Below are 21,399 nucleotides of genomic sequence, written 5' to 3' on the forward strand. Positions count from 1 at the left end.
ACCCTGCAGCTTACAAAACTACTGGTAGTTTTAAAGAAGTGAATCAAAGTTCTTGGGGTTTATTTGTGATTTACTTTCTCCTTCGCACACACGGTGGAGAAGATCATTGGACATGTGGCAGCTTGCTTGAAATCTGGACCTCTCTCCCCCCAAAGGCTGTGGATGCTGGATTCATTCACATTTTCAAGTCCGACATGGATAGATTTTTAAGTAAGGGTATTGAGGGACATGGGGCAAAAGCGGGTGATTGGAGTTGAGGTATCGTTCAGTCATGATCCAATAGAATGGTGGAACTGACTCGAGGGGCTGAATGGCCTACTCCTGTTCCTATCACCGATTTGCTGTTCAGAGACTCCTGGATCTGCTGAACACTTTGGAGAGTCGAACTTCTGAAAGTCTAAGGATTGGGTTTGGACTGATGATCTGGCCGTGTGAATTTCATCCAAAATCAACCTTCAGATGCTTCTCCCTATTTAGGAGTATTCTACAAGCTGAATAACGTAGAAACTGGTTGATTGAGTTATTTCTAAGTAGTCAAATAATTAAGTGTTTATTTGGGGTGGGGAAAAAATAGCACTTGGTTGGCTAGGGAAACTCTGCAATGGAAAGAAATGCTGTTTTATATAGTGTTTCTTGTGCTTTCTGTGGGCAATTTCACCTTTTCTTAACCATCTGCCGTGGAAACTAGCTCTTATCGAAATGAGCTGGAAACACCCTCCAGAAACCAGTGTTATTTTTTGGGGGGGAAAAAAACGAAAATCTTGTCATCACAAAGAAGAGAAAATATCTGGACCGGACCGTTCCATTTTTGAGTACAGGGAGAAAAAGATGCCCCAAATTAAAGAACAGATGGTAGCTGCCTGCAGTGTTGTGTTCAGTGCATTGACTGCTCTGTGTGTGTATGTGTGTGAGAGACAGAGAGCAAGTGTGTGTTTGTTTGCACACATTTCATCAAGCAAATGAGACTGAAGCAAGTGCTTGCAGCCTGAATCATGGCAGGAACCAAGCTGAAGCCTTCCTCTTCTGAGCCAGAATCTGTGGCGAAAGCAATCCCACGGAAAACCAAGAATCCAACTGCAAATAATTCTGTCTTGTCAGCTCGGAGGATGGGATCTGTTGGCAGTGACCATGGACAAAGGTACTGCAGAACCACATTTGCGATTGTGAACCAACACCTCTGTTTATACAGAGGATGCAGGCAGAGTAACCGAAGTACAACTGGTTGCACAGTGGTTAGATGGTGCAGCATTGCTATTAGAATGTGATGCTCGCATCCTCTTATGTATAAGACATGCAGCTGCGTTTGAATACCGCACAGTGCCCTGACAGTTTAATAACAAGACTTTATTATCTGGTTGTTGGTATTCCTGCTCAATTGAATAAATTGTTACATAACCCATATGTTGGTAAAAGAGGGCTATGTATTCTTAAAGGACGCTGCTGCAATTTGCGTCTTTCCTTGTAAGGAGGATGGAGGGTGTGAGGTTTGAAGTGGCTTGTTATAGCTATTGATGGCAATGAAGATTAAATGTAATTTTTTTTGTGTGCAAATAAACTAGAACTGCAAATATTAAGCTCCCAAGAGATAGCAGTCAAAATGCTGACTGATCCTATCCATAGGAGCAATGCAAAATCAGGCTTTAAATGTTAATTTGCCTGATCAGTGTTTGATGTTCAGACAGGATTTGAGAGTGTTTGGTTTTGTAAGTAACATGCTGCGGTTGGAGGAGGGGAAGAGACGCCACTCAAGTTCTTATTGCATGAGCCTCCTTTCTTCCCCTCCCCACATCCGGTTCCTGAGCTACAAACACCTTCAATGAGTGTATTTTTTACCCTTCTATTGTAATTTCTTTTACAGTTCTGATTTTAGCCATCCATAGTCAGAAAATAGTTTTTGCACATTTAGTGTTGACAGATTCCATTGCATATTCCTGTTTTTTTTCCCCTCCTCCTCATTTTCTCTTTCCTTGCACCATTCCCTGAAGCGAGATAAGAGTTTGTAACCCAATAGTTAGAAGGTTCCTCAAAACTTGCATGAGTTGACGTTTGTTTTTCTGCCCCCTTTGATCAGCACTTCTCTCTTCCCTTAAAACTTGGACTTAAAAACTTGAGACTTCCTTTGGATGGTCCTGAATATTTGACTTTGGGCGTGTTGGACCCAAGGTACAGTAAAGTCAATGGACTGTGGAAGTCGCAACCAAAGTCCACCTTCCTCTGGAAGATCTTCTCGATCTACTACACCTTGCTACCTTTTCCTCCCTTCAAACCCCCCCCCCCCCCCACCCCAAACATACATAAAGAGGGAGGACTGGGGGCTCATGTGGAGTATAAGCACCAGCACAGACTAGTTATAAAAATAATAATCCTTACATTTGACATAGCGCCTTATCACGTCTTCAAGACATCTCAAAGCGCTTCACAGAATATACTGTAAAGTGAATTGGCTGTATATTCTGTGGGCGAAACGCGGCAGCCAATTATATGGTTGGGCGAATGGCCTGTTTCCCCACTGTAACATTCTCTGCAGTCTGTCAAGCTCAATATTTGTTGAGTGCTTTGAGACCAACGTGGAAGATGCATTATAAATGCAAATTGATGTTGCAAAGCCGAGGTGAGTGGTTTATTACCGGTGACTGTACGTTGTAGTGCAATACATTTATTGTCTGTTTTTCACCATCACCATGTTCTATAAAGTATGTAGAGCAGATCCATTGCAAATGGAGATCATATTGGATATTCAACAGTGGTTGAAGCAAAAGCCATTCAATTTGTTTAAGAGGAAATTTGATGCATAGTTGAGGCAGAAGGGAATAGAGTGGTATAGGGGAATGAGAGACTTGTGTGGAGTATAAACACTAGCACTTGTTTGAAAGAACGGCCTGCATTTTTGATGTATCATTCTCCGATTCTATGCAACGCTTGCAAAGGAGCCCATCAGAAAAGCAGGAGTGATAAACTCACAAACCCATTAGTCGAGACCATTAGTGAGATGAATATTATAAATCACGTGACCACATAATGCTGAGTATTAAAAATTAATCCTGCAAAAGGTTGACTAACGTTGATCATGTTTGCCTTTGGGAGTTAATAGAGTGCTGTGTGGGTTAGTTATCGTGCAGAGTGAGTTGTGATCATTCTTCTGGTGTGGGTTTAATGTGTTTATTCACTGAACGTTTACTTCGAATGGTCCATACTCCTTGGCAAGGTGAAGTTGCCTCCAAAGCAACTTGCAAGGTAGATTGAAATCGAGGGATTGCTGAGACCAGCTTGCCTTAAATTCTGCCACAAACAACTTAGGTACGGGAAGGGGTGGGAAGAGTTAGAAATAGAAGCCCCACATTTCTCATCAGTGTTAGTCTTGGGGCCATTGCCTTAAAGTTGAAGATCACGCAAAATATTTGGAAATTTCAATTTGCTTTAATTTGAGGCCATTGAACACAGAGCATAGCTCCAGCTTCCAAATCGAGTGTGAAATTGAATAAGAACATTTACCCCCCTCCGGCCGGCACCCAATTCTTGCTTTAATTTGAGGGCTATTTAATTACAAGGTTTGACCTCGGGGGATTCCCAGCCTCTGAATCTGCACTGACGGTGGCGTGAATTTTAAGAATGAATTTGAATGCGTCTCTAAAAATGAAAATGCTAAATTTTGGAGCTCGCCCATGTGCCAAAGGGGACTTTGGTTGTTTGCCTGATGATGCCCTTTTTCTGATTGCCAATCCACTAATCTGTAAGATATTGTACCTCCCCCCAAATCACCACCCTCCAAAAGGGACATCCTTCTGAAACGTCTCGCCTCCAGCTATCATGAAATCGGAATGCAGTCAGGAGGCCCCTGATTTTGAGATCAGGGTCTGAGACGACTTCTGGGTGGATTTGACCGAGGTGTATTTGGGTCACAGAAAATCCTGTGAAGCACTTCAGGATTGTCCTCCCTTTGTGAAAGGTGCTATACCAAATGCAAGGATTATTATTATTACCTGCAAAAGTTACCACAATTCCTTTCACAGATTCCCCTTTCTCCCACCCACCACCATCCCACACTTTCTCTTCCTTTCTCTCCACTGTCTCACGCTGGGAAGTGGCTACTTTGAGTGAGGTTCTGAAGTTTCTAATCGGCAAACCCACCGAGGGCCAAAAGAGTCACTTCCTGCTTGTTAGCTCTGAGATCATTATGTACTCATCATAGTCTTGCAAATCCATACACCTGGCAAGTATCAAGAGATTATTGAGGAGTCTTTGTATGTTACTGTTAACCTTCGTTTAACCATTCCCTGATGACTCCCTTCCTGGAAATAAGCTTTCAACTTTATTTTGCCATTGCTTTGAAAATAGAGGATTTGCTTCATTTGGAATGATTACTTTGACTTGTAGCATTTTTTTTAAATTTAAAAGAAACTCCAAATTTGATATTACACCTTGTTAGATCCCAACAGACTTGCCTTGTCTTCTGTAAGGTGTAGTGACTGTGCATTTGTAGGTGAAGGCAGCAGCCAATTTTGTGCAGATGCCATGAAGTCAATGGTCATTTTATTTCTTAACGTGTGGATTGTTGAGTCAAACACTGGGGAACTTTTTTTTCTTTTAAAATAGAGTCGCGGGATCTTTAATGACCACCTTGACAGACAGAAAGGACCTTGTTTTAATGTCTCATCTGAAGAATGGCAACTTTAACAATAGAGCACTCACCCGGCACTGTTTCCAGACAGTGCAATTGGCTGCCGCCTTTCGCCCACAAAATACACAAATCAATCCACCTTACAATGTATTCTGTCGAGCGCTTTGTGACGTCTCAACACCATGATAAAGTCTATATCAACTGCAAGTATTAATATAATTAATACTGTATTAGGGTGACATGCTAGTCTTTGAGTGCCAAGTTCACTCCAGGACTTGAGCACCCTATTGCCTCGCTCCAACCTATTATGTCTGCAGTGAAAGTGCTAGCAACCGAGCAAGGCTGACACATGTCCCAAGCTTCATAGAACAATGTGCGATTGATTCACCTAAGGGTTATTTTCAGTAAGTCATTACTTTTTTGTTCAGTTATGGTTCTGAACTTATGTAATCATACTGAATAATTTACTGGCCTCTCCTGTTCACTGACGAGGGGCAAACCCAGTTTAACACTGCAGTGCTGTAGATTCCATGCCACTGGCTTCTTCATCACCGATTGACTTCAGAGTACAAAGTGTCTCTTGTAAGAATTCATTAATTAGTGTTGGATTATAAAATCGTTAAACATTGCCGTTGTGACTAATGGTGATTGGAAACATCCATTCCATTATATCAACGATTTTGAGCTGACAAATTTATTCAGAAAACTGCCTTGTGTGAACAGCGGGATTCAATAGAGTGCACTCCAGAGTTGTCTTGATATCAAAAGCAATGATGCCTCTCTTTCGTAGATGTAATCCCACAGCACAGAACCATAGAAAAACTATTCGAACATCATCACATACATCATCTATAATATTAAAACTAAAATATTGCGACTACAGGCCTAAATAAAATCTGGATCACTAGCATAATAATAATAATAATCCTTACATTTGATATAGGGCCTTACCATATCATTGAGACGTCTCAATGCGCTTCACAGGATATACTGTAAAGTGAATTGACTGTATAGTTTGTGGGTGAAACACTGGCTGCTTTTCATTTCCAGGCCTGTGTTTTTATAAACTTTAATGTTTAATCTTACCTACCCAGATTTACCATTTTAAAAAATATTCTGTGTAGGCCGACACTGCAGGGCGGTGCTGGGGACGTGCTGCATTTTTGGAGCGGATTTAATTAAATGGGAAATGGGAAGTAGTAAATGGGAAGATGATGTTATTCTGAAGGGGTGAAAGCAAATGAGCTGAAGATTTTTTTTGAAACATCCAAGCCTCAGTTTGCGAGGACAGTACAAAATACTGCACATTACATTTTGAGCAGGAAATGAATTAAGAGACAAAAAGAGACCATCAACAAATGCCTGAGATATCAGAGGGGAAGGAAACGGGATCAATGAAACAGCTCCGCGTTCTTGCAGAAATTGTAAGTCACTTAATGAAAGAGAAATTCTCAAAACCCATTAATTGTTCAGCAACCTTGAATCAGATTGCTTTTATCTACACTGCCAGGCGGGTCTTAGTTTTGGAAGGTTTTAAATATCTTTAACCACTATTCCAAAATGCAGCAATGATGGCCAGCATTTTACTGTAATTTTTATAATAAGATTTTGGAAAGCAGATGGTCTTTGATGCTCATGTATGCCAGCTATGAAATGGGCTGTTCACTGAAGCACATCACGATTCAGTGGATCTGCATTGAGTCGTGTGGAGCCTTATTGAGAATGATTTTTATTTAGGTTTTGGGGCCCAACCTCAGGAATAATCATCTTTGGATCTTGTGTTGGTATATCACGCCTTATCACGTAGGAAGGACGTCTCAAAGCGCTTCACGGGAATTACTGTGAAATTGAGCCTCTGTATTTATAGGCAAACCCGGCAGCACAATTGCACACAGCAATGTCCCACAAACAGCCATGAGACAAATTAATGTCTGACATCTCTCCCCCCAGAGTTAAGATGATGTAAAATTCTTTGCCTCAAATAATTTTGAGAAATGAATAAACAAAGTACAGTCACCCGGCTGATCAAAAAAAAAAGCATGTGTATATTTCTCTGTTTAGTTCAGGTATCTGCTGCTTCTGTGTGTTGCAACACTAACGTGCAGGGGGCAGTCATCACGATAGCGTTGGTTAGTTTTTCAGGGATGCTGTGTGATATGTAGGAGGAGGGGAAAGAAGTTTGCGATGATGCACACATTGGAAACTGGTTGACCGCACATTGGAAGTGAAAGACGCATCACTGTTAAAAATATAGTGTTGGTTAGACACCCAAGACGTGACATTGGTATAGTGCCTTTCACATCGTGAGGAAAACTCAAGGAGCCACACTGAGAAAGGTTCCTCTGAAATGGCATGGATGTGTTCTGCTTCAACCACAGCTTCCAGCAGTGAGTTCCATATTCTCGACACCTTCCCCTCTCTGTAAATAAATTCCTTCCAAACTCCAATTAGATTTGCCAGATGCTAGCTTTCCGTTCAACTGGCTGTAGTGCAGCCTGAAACAATTGCAGCTCCTCAATGGTGCTGCTAAGATTAACTTGCTCTGTGCCAGAATTCACGATGTTCATCACAGAGAGATGTGTGGGTTGTTTTTTTTAAAAAAAATAACAACTGAAACAACTTGCATTTTAGTGCCTTTCACGTCAGGAGAATGTCTCGAAGTGTTTGAAGATGGAGCAAATGAAAAAATGTTCAGGAATGTCTCAACCGGTCTGTTTTGATTACATCAATGGTTCCCTGGCGCAGCAAAGATGCTGATGCAAATATACAGCGAAAGAGCAGCATTTTCTGTTGCTGCTGTTACCCCCTCAAACATAAAATGGCAAGCTCTCCATGCAGTCATGTTAGACATTAATGAGTAGCTACAAATATGCAGCTAGGTTAAAATGCTGGCCGAAGCAGCTCTCTCCTACAGCAAAATAATAATCCTTGCATTTGAGCCTTATCACGTCGTTGAGATGTCTCGAAGCGCTTCACTGTAAAGTGACTGTGTATTTTGTTGGCGAAACGCAATACTATGCAATGCTGCAACAGAAAGACTGAAGGTATTTTTTAAAGCCAAACAATTGCAGCCCGGTTGCAGGATAAGACTGTAAATCTATGACCCTTTGTTAGGAATTCTGTGCAAGCTGATTTATTGCCATCTCTTCTATTCTGTCGAAAGAAATGAGTGGCATGGCTTTCTTCCCGGGGGTAAAATTAGGGACTGAATAGCAGAGCAACAAAGGGAAGAACTGGGACTTTATCAGGGCAGTCTTTTGTGCGTTGAAAATAGAAATAGCATCTTTCAAGACCGCGATATTGGAAATTTTTTGTCTTTTTAAGAGTGCCCCATCTACCATCTCTTAAGCTGATCCCTTAAGTGAACTCCTTAGAGTCTTTTTTTTAAGGAAGTCTGAATGCATGACAAAGTACGACAGACATCAAGTAACGATGTAAAACCCCAGTGGTTCACTGAGTCTGAAGCTGAGCTGAGTCTTTTTTTAGCTCAAGTTTAGAAGCTGAAAAGTTTCTTTGACTCTTTAAAGCTGAGCAATTTTAAAAAACGAAGGTACCTCTTCATCTCTCCATCCTAAGCATGGAATAGACAAAAGAACTGCAATGTATTCACACCTTGTTCATTAAACCATGCAATTAACTAGGAAGCCTTTAATCTGCACATTATCAAAACCATGGCTTTTTACAAAAAGCCAAGGTTATTTTACATAGAAGTATTTTCAAATCTATTCACTGTTCAGAGGGTATGACTAATACAAGTGGTTAATAACTGTTGGTGGACATGGTGCTGAATACAGAATTAAGGCACTTTAATAGATAATGGAAGCCAATTAAACTGGTAGATCTCTTTTGCTTTTTGCTGCCTTAAAGGTTTGTGGAACCCGGTGGTGTTTTGTCATGATCTGAGTGGGCAGCTTTGGACTTGTTCCCTGAGTGAGCATATTGTATTGGATAATTGCATTGTTTTATCGCTGCCTCCATTGTTTTAATGGAGGAAAAAGGATGAATGGGATTAAGGGACTGCAGACTGAAGGCTTTATAGACTGTCTGTCTGATTTGGGTCTCATTATCAAGCAGTGTCCGAGATGATGATGATAATAATAATAATAATCCTTGCATTTGATATAGAGCCTTATCACGTCTTTGAGACGTCTCCAAATGCTTCACAGAATATACTGTAAAGTGAATTGACTGTATATTTTATGGGTGAAAGGCGGCAGCCAATTGTTCACAGCAGTGTCCCACAATTTGTGGATTGAGTGACTTATTTAATATTTTTTTTTTACAAGGAATTATTACCCCCGGAAAAGCGATCCCTAATCGACTAACCAACAAGTTCCTACTTACTGCTAGGTAAACAGAGGTGTGCAGAGTAAGAAAATTTGCCCAGAGTTCCACCCTGCCGGGAATCAAACCCAGGTCTCTCTTGCGAGGTGAGTGCTCTAACCACTGAGCTACAGGACTCCACTGTCTAGTGGAGCTAGAGTGACCTACAGTGGATCTGCACTCCACTGTCAGGCCATGATACCACCATGCTAAGCACTTTAAAATGATGGTAGTCATCAATACCTCTGTTTCAGAGGACAGTAAATGGTGCTCTAGTCTTCATCTTTGCACCAGTTCCTTTGTGTTCCTTTGGGGATTTATTGCGCATTCATCAAAGTTCAGTGTCCATATAAAATCAGCAGCTGACTGAGGTTTTGCTAATGCTCTGAAGAGTTGACTGCAGTCAACGAGTGGCTTTGAGGGCCCCAAAGATCAACAGAAGAGCATAGATCAAGAGCAAGGTTCCTTTTCTCTTCATCACATGCACAATTGACCATTAGTTATTTCAATCTAATTTTTCCTTCTCTCTGAATGCTGAACTTGCCCGGGATGAATATCTGCGGGTCGGTGATTAGGTTGTGGGACTCAGTTATTGCGTCTTGGACGAGTTCCTGACGTGAAAGGCGCTCTACAAATGTAAGTTGTTGTTGTTAGCTGAGCAACTTTAGTGCCTGATTATCAAAGAGTCAGTTTTATTTAGCTGACGGTTTTGATGCTATCAATACCAGCTGCTCACTACTCTGTCGACAACAGCTGTGTGGAGTGGGTGTTAGTAAACTCTATCCACATTCAGGCATTTGGAGCTGTGACTTGCTTTCCTCTGAGTTTGCATTATATTCCAAGGATCAACTCTTGTGTATTTTTAGCTGGGATGCGGCATTAGTGCAAACTTCTGTACCCTGCCTACAAAGAAATGACAGTAACTGATTTAAAAACACACATTAATTACTGGTCCGTGTTGCGATGTGCGTCAGCCTGACTTGGTTGGTAACATTCTCGCTATCTCAATCGGAAGAATGTGGGTTCCAGCCCTACGGTCAGGATTTTGAACTCACAGTCCTCCAAGCTGACACTTCAATGCACTGCTGAAGAAGCACAACTGCATTGTCAGAGGTGTTGTTCTTTGGATAAGACTTTAAGTCAAGATCCCATCTATGTGATTCATTTCATTGACTGCCTGTTGGACATTTCTCCTGTTTCATCGAGACTATTCTCCCTTTGGGAGTTCCTTCCTTGTTTGAGGGAATGTTAACAATACAAGCTGTCAACTCATTGTTCCACAGCAACAGAGTAGTTAGAACTCCACTGCCGTCAAGACCGCTTTAATCAAACCACAATTACAATCTGTGCACCATTAAATCAGTTTTTTTTTTAACATGCGGTACAAAAAAATACCATGCATTCCTAACCCCGGCTCCTTGGTAAAGTTGTTGACTGCTCACCCAACCACAGCACCATTGCGTACTTGGCAAGATAACAAAGCACTTGGCTGCCAATTCAAATTTCTAATATTATTGGAGATTTGGAGATGGAAGATTTCCACTATTAGCAATTGAACCAGCACCAGTGCCAATTATCAGTCAGCACATTAGCTGCTCATCTGTAATCTCTACCTTGTGAAATTGCATGCCACTGAGCCAACTGTGTGGAACTCTGTACCCTTTACGGTTTCCCACTTGGGTTTCTGAAAACCACTTCAGCCCTAAAGTGAGCCTCTATGTCCACCTCCTCCTGCCCCCCACCCCCAAAGGTTCAGGCTCCCAGCCAGTTGTATGAACCACTTTGACGCACCCTCCCAATGTAAAAGGCACGATATAAAAGTAAGTCAAAGCTATTCTTGCATAACAAAGTTGATCCACCAGTAATAAATCATCTCATCAACGATACAGATTCTTATACACCAAAATATGTTATTGAAACATGAATTATTTATTTCAGGGTGAAAGGTTTGGAAGTATGGCTGATTTTAAGGAACATTTTCCTTTGGGAGTAAATGTGTTTGAGATTTGCCGGGGGCAGGAAGTTTTTTGGGTTGTATGAAATGTCACCTGCCAGTAGTATATCACCATCTACATTTTGACATTTCTATGCTTATGGCATTTGTTCAGTAAATTAGATTTTGATGCAGAGGGTAATGAAGTGGTACCTGTCTAAATGGACATGTTCCACTGAATTTCCTTTGATGGTGAGTGAACTCGGGTAATATGCCTGGGAGGGAATAGCCCATTAAATCTTATTTGGGCTCAAATGATTCACTTATATTACTCCCTGAGATGCAGTTGCATAAAAGTCTTTTATGTTTATAAACGTAGGGGCTGTAGCGGACTTTCGAAAGAATTTGTTTCGATAATGCTTGAAGACATTAAATCATTTCAAAGTGCTTCACAGATTATTAATCAGTTTTATCTGGAGGATTACTGGCCAAGACAATGGTGGGGGGAAAACTCTTCTCCTTTTCAAATATTGCCACCGTCTCATTGATGTGAACTTCTGCAAATCCAGATTTTTGCCTTGTGATGATTATCTTTGCTTACGATTGTGTTGTATTGTGTACAACAATGCAATACGTTATACACCCCAAGAGTCGAAACACATCAGTCAGTCTCGAGCATGCATCTCTGGAAAAACACACAGTGAATTCATCAACAAATGCACATTACTGGAAGGGTCGTGTAACCTCTGTATTGAATCTTGACCAGAGCTTGTGGACCTTCAGACACTCGATTTTAAACAAAGTGATCTAATTTCCAAATACTGTAGCTAGTGTAAGCACCAACACTGTGCTTAACGGGGATGGTGAATTGTTATCATTTCTCTGCCCGCTCGGAATACTAACATCAGTTGGATGGCAGGTTGTGTAATTGGTAGTTTTTCGAGTTACTGGAAATATCAGGAAGCCAATCAATAGTGCGTTGCTTCCTCTGCGGATGTGATAAGTAATGCTGCTGGAGTGATCGATCTTCGTACCATGCAAAATTAGATGCCTTGTCATTTGCATAAGACTTGGCAGAGTTGCAATGCCTGCCCAGAATTATTTAAAGGTGCTCTCAATTCCTCCAGCAACCTGCACAGATGCAGAATTAATGGGTTACGTCAGCAGCGAATGGCATTTCTAGGGCTTCTTTTCTCTCTCACCTGTGTTGAAGATTGGGAAATTACTCCAGCGCAATACCCAGCCAGTCTGACTGTTCACAGCCAGATGCTGAAATTTCCTCTCCAATGCAAAATGTAAAAGGATCTTCCTGCTGTGAACTTGATTATTAGTTGGGTACCTCTGCTGAGTGACTGCCAATCTGCAGTGCACGTGTAACAGTGCATCCTGTAACATTACAACCTGACGCACTCCTCATAAAATTGTACAAGGTTTACAGCACAGATTGAGGCTATTTTTGACCCATCTTGGCTGTGCTCGTAATTCCCCCCCTCCCACCCCCACACCCTACGCCCTACTGGAGCTACAGGCCAATCTCATTGATGCTTTTTGGGTTCATGAACTCGGACCCTCACGCAAAAACGAAGTGGCGGGTCAAGCGGAATTGACTGCCACCAATAAACAGTCAATTCACTCTACAGTACATCCTGCGAAGCGCTTTGAGACGTCGCGAAGACGTGATCAAACGCTATATCAAATGCACCGATTATCATTTATTTCATTATTAAAAAGGCACCCGGCGAGGCATCGAGTTGCTGTTGACGTCGCATTCTGTGCCTGTACATGGAATGCACCGCTGAAATGAAATGCAGAGAGATGAGCTTTCTTTACCACCAATTCCAAAGGACACCTGCGTTACAAGTCACCTGGCGCTCCAATGAGGCACGTTATAACGTGGTTACCCTATATCTGTCACTAATTCCCATACTCCTGCTCTCTCTCGGATGTTTGATTTGATTTCCTGTCCTCTATCTCGACTCTTACATTCAATTTGCTGGTTGTAATTTGGGAATTGAGAGCTGTTTATTCTCTCGGAAATGGTGACCACTCCAGGCAGTAAAGGCTTAAACGGCATCTGTACCTCCCAGTTTTCACAAAGGTGTGGGATTCAAGAATAGCAAAAACCTTTCCCGGCCGTCTGACCGAAGTTTTAAAAAGAAAACTTTTTTTTTAAAAAAAAGGAAATTTATGCGATTAACTTTTATACCCCTCAATTGATTTATTCATGAAACAGCTATATAATTCCCATTTGCATTTGCTGGCACAATCTGCCTCCACCGCCTCCCTAGGTGATCCATTCCACATATTCACTGTTTGTGTAAAGAAATTAATTCTAAACTGTCTGTTCTGTCGGTGTACCTATATTTTTGAGGTATCTTGAATACATTAATAACATTCTCACCACCGGCTTCTGTAACTCTGGTACTTAATTCCAGCTCTTCGATTATAATTGATGATTAATGGCTCGGTATATGATATTTCGTGTGTGTTGGGACTGGCCAGGCGAACACAACAAAATACACAGCCAATTCGCTTTACAGTATATTTCTGTGAAGAGCTTTGAGACGTCTTGAAGACATCTTGCAGTTGATATAGAAAAGTGCTATATCAAATGCAAGGATTTTTATTGTTATTATAAGGTGCTGTATCAAATGCAAGGAGTATTACTATAATTCCAGGAGCTCAACTTTGCTGCAGTCAATGTCCATTTAAGAAAATATGTTTCGAGCCGGTCCAAATTGCACAACGTAATTCTGGGGGATGAGTACAATTCAGAGACTGTAACACCATCCAGCTTTGACCCTGACATCCATGCTCGCAGGCGGGCCCTTCGAAATCATCTGCAGCGCCTTTGTGCCAGCCTCGAATCCAAGTTGAGTTGAGAGCTGCACAAAACGAGAGAATTCAGTGTACATTTTCACTGCCTCAATTTAAGATAGTTCAGATGGTAAACTCGCAAAGAGGGAGATTAGGAGAATTTTTTTCACGCATGGTAGTTAGGATGATAGAATGCACTGTTGGGTGCTGTGGTTTAAACGCTCTGAACAGTCCAATAAAAATGTAGCTTTTACTTTGTATCCAGGGCATAAAAAGCTATAGCTGGTGAGAGGCGTGCAGTACGGTGACAATAAATTCTCAAACGGATGGGATGAATGTTGACAGTGTATGTCCCTAATACAATAATTCAATGCTGTGGAAAACTCCCGACAGTCTTCTGGTTTATGCAGACCAAGTTTCTTGGACCTAAAAGTTGCACCTATAGGTAACGAATGTTCTCCAGAACTTGTAACCTGGAGAGAGAAATTGTCATGAAAAGCAAACACTGTGATTTCTGAAGCATCTCCATCCCACCCAAGAACAGAACCAGCTTGGGAATCAGTGGGTTAGGCAGGAGCAAAAACTGCTGATCGGACAAAGTTGCCTGTACGTCACATAAGCCAACTTCCTACAAATCGTGCAGTGACTTGGTGCAGATCACATCCAATCTGAGGAGCTGAGTGTTCACTGTCGACCCTGAATGAATTCAAGCGCCTGTCTGCATTTAACACAGTGAACTTCTCATTATCCTATGATCGGTCTCCGAGTAACACGATATAATAACCCTCTGTTGTGTAGGCAAAGCAAAGCATTCGCAAAGTGAATTCTGAATTTGCAAAGTTCAGGACCGCACATCAGTTGAACGTCACTGGCAATGATGTTGGCAGCAGCATCAAACTGGGAAACTGAACCTTGTGTTGAGGTTTGGTCTTTCAAAACCTTTTCAAAAATATTGAAACTATTTCAGTTCAGTTTGAGAGAAGGGAATTTATCCTTGTGCCCTGACTGACAATCTCCTGCCCCCAAACCTCCTAATTAAATAGTTTGATTCACCTCATGGCTGTTTGTGGGACATTGCTGTGATCAAATTGGCTGCTGTGTTCACCCACAAATACCTGGTCACTGCACTTCACAGTTAAATCTTGTGAGGCACTGTGAAACATCTCGACGCTGTGAGTCGGCACTATATCAAATGCGAGGATTGTCGTTACTGTCGCATATAATTCGTCACTGTTTTCTCACATATGCCAAAAGCCTGCAATCTTGTGTTGAATAAAATGTGTTTCTTGTCCTTCAGCCAACTCAGGAAATCATAGCTGAGTGTAACTCCACTTGTCCAATTGGATACTGTTCAGTTTATAGCAGGAACGGCACTTTTCCTGAACCTTTTCAAAACTCCGCATTGCAACTGTCCAGCGTCACTGTCCAGCCATTGTTTTGGTGCTAATGAATCCCCTGAGTGCTGTCCTTTGTCAAATCCAATTTCGCTACTTTCCCGCACTACATAAATATTGGGATTTACCGACAGGAGAAGATTCATTGAGCCTTGGCCACCAGTTCATTACTTCATTGGCAGATACTTTAATCTCTTTTTTTTTTTCTCTCCAATCTCCTTTAACGCGTCCTTGAGCCCAGCTCAGTCGATAACGTTCAAGCTCCCCGTCAGGACTTTGAGCTCATATCGTCCACGGATTGACACCCTAATTCAGGAGGAGTGGTTGTTAAGCGCAGCCCCATTATAACGGGCTATACTACAGCTCACACGTGCTTAGACCGCAGTTGCAGTGTGTACCCCGTTCACTGGGCGAAGCTGTCCTGCTCACTTCCTGTGTGTCAGCTGGGGATCTGCTTGGCATATGCACAGCAGATGGGAAATGACACTGGCGATGAGTTGGATGTCTCCCATTTTTTTCTCTTGGCGCAGGAACCAGCTAGCAGGCAGGGTGCGAGTTGGCCACTGAACGAGCTTGCGGTCAAACCCGCCATCGCGTCTCGTCACAGCGCGAGGCGAGATTTTCTGCCGCACAGTGTATTATGACGGACTTGTTGCAAAATGATCCATCAGGTTTCGCTGTGACTGCTATCAATATCCAGAGGGAAACATCATAAAGTGGCTTCATAATCCCATTAACTCAGCATCATCCAGGCGCACAGCTGTGCTGCGTACTGTTGCCAGGTAACCAGATCATCTTGTGTTGATAGATACGTCTGAATGCCCAAAAATTGAAGGGATAAAGTAAAAAGTGCTGGAGTAACTCTTAGCTATCTTCTATTCATAGTCGCTGCTATGTGCCGTCTTATTGTGCTGCATCGGAATAGTGCGCAATTGATTTATGCAATTATTGCCTCTGGGTTTTAATTACATTTTTAAACCTATTTTCAGAGGATTGGCTTCAGTTTGAAACCCGGAACAAGAGAAAGATCTTTTTGTGTGAGCATGTATAATGGTTGCTGGCTTGCTTTGTTGCTCTTAAAAGCAAACCAAAAACAAAAGAAAATCCCTAAGTAAAATTCTGCTTTAATTGACGCTGTTTCAGGTTCTGAGAACAGCTCTGATGTCAGGATAAATTCTAGACAAAAGCGAAGGAGACAAAGGTCTCTGCTCACTGGCATTAATGAGATGAGGAGGTTTCGTGTGTCTGGGTACCAGTCTCTCAGACTCCTGGAATCTGGCTAGTATTCGGGAAAGATGAGTTGACCTTCCCTTACCCAGACCTCTCTAACTACAGGCAAACTGGGCAGCTGGTGAGGGCGGCCGACTGTCTTGAGCGATCTCAGTTTCCAGCTGCCTTCCCAGCCATACCCACTGTCAGTCCATCAGCCAAGCCCAGCCGCCCAGTCACAGCTTCTACAAAGGTTATCCGGGTGGGACAAGGGTGAGGGTCCCGGATTACCCTTTAGACCAGCGCCTTGGGACGTCCTCTTGACGTGAAAGGCACTATATATATGTAATTTGTTGCTGGTGTTTAAAGCCCACTGATGATCTGCGTTCAACCTCTCCGACTTCTGAGGGGGAGGAGGAGGAAGAGGAGGGTGGGGATTCGGACACAAAACGTTTGCCAAGGGCGGCAGATTGTCTCGACTGGCCTCTGTTTGTGAACTGCTCTGCGTTTAATGATCCTGGGCTAATTGGATCCGGAGATGAAGTGAGTAAGAGTGTTTGAGGAGCCCTTGATCTACCGTAAAAAATGATTTTCCTTAATCCACAACAGCCATCAGTGAAATACAGACATGCATCCTAGTGATTTCCTGTTAAAAATACACTGGATCTCATTGAGATGGACAAACAGTATTAAAGGGAAGACTCTGCCCTAGACTCTAGGTAACCTTCGAAACTGGAAAAATGCATCACTTTTACGAGAGGGGAACCAAGAGAGTGTTCACATTAGGTGAGATCGAAGAGGTGAGTCTTAAGGTGGGATTTAAAAAGGGGTAAAGAAGGGGAGAGGCGGAGGGATTGAGGCAGGGAGTCTCCAAGGTCAGGATGTTTCACTGTTGCCATCAATTCTTGATCGCTGCTCTGTCTGGAATCCGCTAGCTTAGTTCACACTCAGGACCTGCCCTGGTCAATCGCTGGACACAGTTAATGTCACGTTGCACTCCATTTGTTGCTCTGCTTATTCGTAAGGTCTGATTGTTCCATAGGTCGGATGAAAATGGAATCATTTTTAACTTAGAAGCAGAAGAAGACTATTTGGCCACGGTGCCTGTGCTGGCTCTTTGAAAGAGAAATCCATTCAGTCCCATTTCTCTCCCACCACCATCCCCGTCCCCCCAATACTGGCAAGTTCCAAGGTCGTCAGTCAAAGGTTCTGCTTTCAGTGACCAGCAGGAGACACTAAGGAATCAGCAAACAGTAGCATTAAGACAGATCCTGTTTACCTCAGAATAGAAGTACAGCACATCCATAGACTTACAGTGAGGGTTATTATATGTTATGTGCTGTGCGTTGAGTAAAGCTACAAATAATACCTTTCGTAATTAATGGCACCTATAATTCCCTCGATTTGGTTTGCGGGTATCAGACTTGCACATGCGATGCACGTTTCAGAATTACTGTCATCAACACTCATCATAGTTGTGCTGTAGAGCTAAATAATGACAGAAAGTGCCTGTTTATTTCAAAGAAATCTGTGTCCTGGGATCCCTCTGGCACTTGCGTGGAACGTGGGGGATTATAGGCGATGTTGAGAATGAGCCAGATAAGTAACGGAGGACACCAGTGGATCAAGCAGCTCAGTAACAGGGACTCAGTCATTTTCTGCTTGGCCCCCTGTGGCAGTGAGAGGCACATTGCATTACAAATCTAGATTAAAGGAGCCGTCAGGCTGAGTGTGAACAGCTGGTCGGAATCTGAAATAAAACAATTCTGCTCATTTGAAATCGCAGTTTTGTAAATGTTTTTTTGTTTTTAAAAAAAAAAGAAGTGTTTTGGGCAAAAAGGAATTAAATTATCCCTGCGCTAGCCTCTCGTCCAGGATCATTCTCATGAGATGCACTGCGGGTTTCTGAGCCCCATTTGCTGGCTGCACATCGAGGCTCAACTCCAGGTCAGTTGCTGCCTCGCTCACTGTGGTTTTACGTGAAACCAGGAAGTCCTTGTGGGTAGTAGGTTGGTGCACTCACCTCTCAAGCGAGAGGACCCGGGTTCAGTTCCTGGGCGGGCAAAACCTTAGGCAAGTTTCCGTACTCCTCAACACACTGTTTACAAAGCAGCAAATAGCAACTCGGTTGTTAGTCAATTGGTGGATTGCTTTCCGGGGGTAATAGTTCACTGCAAAGTTTAGTGACTAGTTTTTTTTTTAGGCGATTTTGATTAAACCCGAGCAGTATATTGGGTTCAATAAATTATCCAGAATTTGTTTGGCTTTGATGGGAAAGGAATAGATGGAGGAAAGGCCGTGCTGTTTGTTATGTTGGGAGGTGTGTTGGCAACAGGCAAACAGCACGGCCCCCAGTGGTGGAATGTGGCAGTTAGTACCCCAAAGCGCACTTTGAAGGTTTTCTGTCGAACCGATAACACTAAAAAAAAATGTTGCGAAAGCATAAGATCGGTTCTTATATTATGATATATAAATCTTAAAGATAAGATCAGTTCTCTCCCTCAAATAGAAACAATTAATGCGCAGGCTGACATTGCAAATTCAAGAAAGCTGTACATCGGACGATCATGCCCTCACGACAGCCAGTACTTCAAGTTAGCAGTTATCGTTCCCCTTTTTTTTTGCTGATGGTAGTTATTTTTCAGCCCATTCTTGGGGTTGGGATACACTGTCTACGCTGAAGGCCTATATTTTGTTAACAGAATAAGAATGGTGCATCATGCTTTGTGATGAGCATTGGGCATCTGCTTAGAGCACCAGTTTTGATCTCCCGGGTTCTGTTCTGTTCATAAAATGTTCAAACTTCATTTTAGTCTTTTTAATGTACCTGTGGTTAGAAAACCTCAAAGAGTCTCTGATGTAAGTCGTGGCCAGGCACCTGCCCTCTGTATCTATTACCTGGTACCAGACACATTCATAAAAATAACTTGTTTAATCAATGTATGCCTGAAGGGATGAATAACTTGTATCTGGTTACATCACAGTGATCATGAATTACCTTCTAACTGATTATTGTAGCAAAAGGCCTGAAAGTACTGTTCTTGTTCTGTGTGCATCTCTCTCTCTCGCTCTCCCACACACTCTCTTTTATACTTTGTCACTTTCTTATCAGTTCATCTCGTACTTGTGTGTGTGGGGGGGGTGTCTCTTTCTTTCTCTCTCTCTCTCTCCCCCCCTCTCTCAAATAGAAACAATTAATGTGCAGGCTGATATGACAAGCCCTATTTAACCTCTCTCCCCACCCATCTGTCTGACAACTTGGATCAATGCCAGTTTCCATTGATAATTGGGTCTCTCACTTGCCAACTGCTAACACCAGCCATTGTTTTGTTCTGCTTCTAATGGGATTTCCCATTATTAACAGGTAATGAAAAGGACTGAGCTGGTGTTAACATTCAGCATGTGGTTGACCCAACATGTCTGTTGTGTGGGTTCCTCTCACCTTCCAGATTTATTCCCAGGGTCTATTGAGTTGGCCTGGAATCATGTAGTAATAATAATAATAATCCTTGCATTTGATATAGCACCTGATCACGTCTTCGAGACGCCTCAAAGCGCTTCACAGAATCTACTGTAAAGTGTAGTGTCTGTATTTTGTGGGCGAAATAGTCGTCATTCGCCAGAATAGTCATGACCTCCTCCAGTCTGGTTCTGGTTCTGTTTTACCCAGGTTAAATGGCATGCCACACTGGCTGGTCCCGCTGACTCAGTAAGGACAGCTCTTTTGGGCAGGGAGCTAGACGGCCTCCATCGGCCATGGATCTGCACCCGGGCGGTTCCCAAATGGAAGCAAATTGATGAACAGTACAGCCGAGGAGCCCACAGGAGTCGGCATCCAGAATCCTGCCTTGTCTGTAGTTGAGCGCTCCCTCTCCACGGCCCTGGAGTGCCAGCCTGGGCCGAGTCTCGATTGCTCATGAGGAGCTTGAACCCACAACCTTCTGATTCACAGACAAGGGACAAAACCCTGGTTATATATGGAGCTCTTATAGCCACACATGGCTTTCGCGGTGGAGACTGCAAGTGGCAATTGAGGTGGAGACAATAAAAACATTTAAAAGGAATCTGAAGGGCAGGAATATAAACTGGGTATCAGGGGAAAGTTTTGGGGTTAGAGAGAGATCAGTGAGTGCTGGATGGTTCAAATGGCCTCTATGTGAGCTGTCATTTTAATGGTTTGACCCCTTTCAAGCCAGAGGGATAATGGTTAGTTTCTGCCCACTGGAAAAGAGCAAGTTAGGATTCAGGCTGACTAGCCATTTGTTTCCAGTTTGTTGCGACTTGGTGGGAATTGGTCAAGACGAAACTCGAAAACCACAGCCCAGCGCTGAAACGGTCATGGAATTTATTTGGTGGTGATGCTTTATTCCATTTTATCCTTTATCCTTGCGTGTGTATGTAATTAACCTCCACCTTTGAATATATTTTTATACATATTATAAATCTTTCCTGTTCAACTCGTAAGTCCTCCAACTCTGGAGACGTCCTTTTCCTTCTGTCATTAATAAAAGCATTAATATTTCACGCGCAGAACAAACAGTAAGTGGCCTGGAGCTGAGTGAGTTTTGGGGTTAATTCCCATTAGGCAAAGCTTTTGCTGCAATGCCTGAAAGATTGCATTGCAGCCTTCAAATCATTCTCCATTCCCCTACTGTGTGCCCCAACTATCCATATTGTTGGTCTTTATTATTAATCGCTTCAAAAAAAAATGTGGTCACTCAATCCATGACTGTTTGTGAGACGCTGCTGTGTGCAGTTGACTGCTGTGTTCCTCCCACAAAATGGATCAGTCAATCCACGTTACCGTATATTCTGTGAAGCGCTTTGAGACGTCTCGAAGACGCGATAAGGCGCTGTATCAAATTCAAGGATTATTATTATTATTATATCCCATTTTCGATCTCTCTCTCCCCCTATATGGATATATATTATATAATTACTTTTTACAGTTATCCTTTATAAAGACTGAAGGGAAATACATCTTGCACTCACAGCGGCCGCACACTGCCATCTGTTGACCACACATGGGTATTTACAGAATTCTTCAGCGCTGAGCAGGATCAGTTTTCTAACTGCACGGAAAGTTCAGATCAACCGTGTAAACT

The 21,399-nt window shown here is 42.5% G+C and overlaps 1 protein-coding gene across 1 annotated transcript in view; it reads left to right on the forward strand.

Moving 5' to 3' along the window:
* Positions 1–992: 992 nt before the first annotated feature.
* The window catches only part of kcnt1b (potassium sodium-activated channel subfamily T member 1b), a 52,810-nt gene continuing 32,403 nt past the window's right edge, over positions 993–21,399 (forward strand). Inside the window, exon 1 of the mRNA XM_042337399.1 lies at positions 993–1,138. Coding sequence (XP_042193333.1) covers positions 993–1,138 — 146 coding nt within the window. The remainder of the gene's footprint in view (positions 1,139–21,399) is intronic.

This window comes from Callorhinchus milii, unplaced genomic scaffold (assembly GCF_018977255.1).
Source record: "Callorhinchus milii isolate IMCB2004 unplaced genomic scaffold, IMCB_Cmil_1.0 Scaffold8, whole genome shotgun sequence".
NCBI lineage: Eukaryota > Metazoa > Chordata > Chondrichthyes > Chimaeriformes > Callorhinchidae > Callorhinchus > Callorhinchus milii.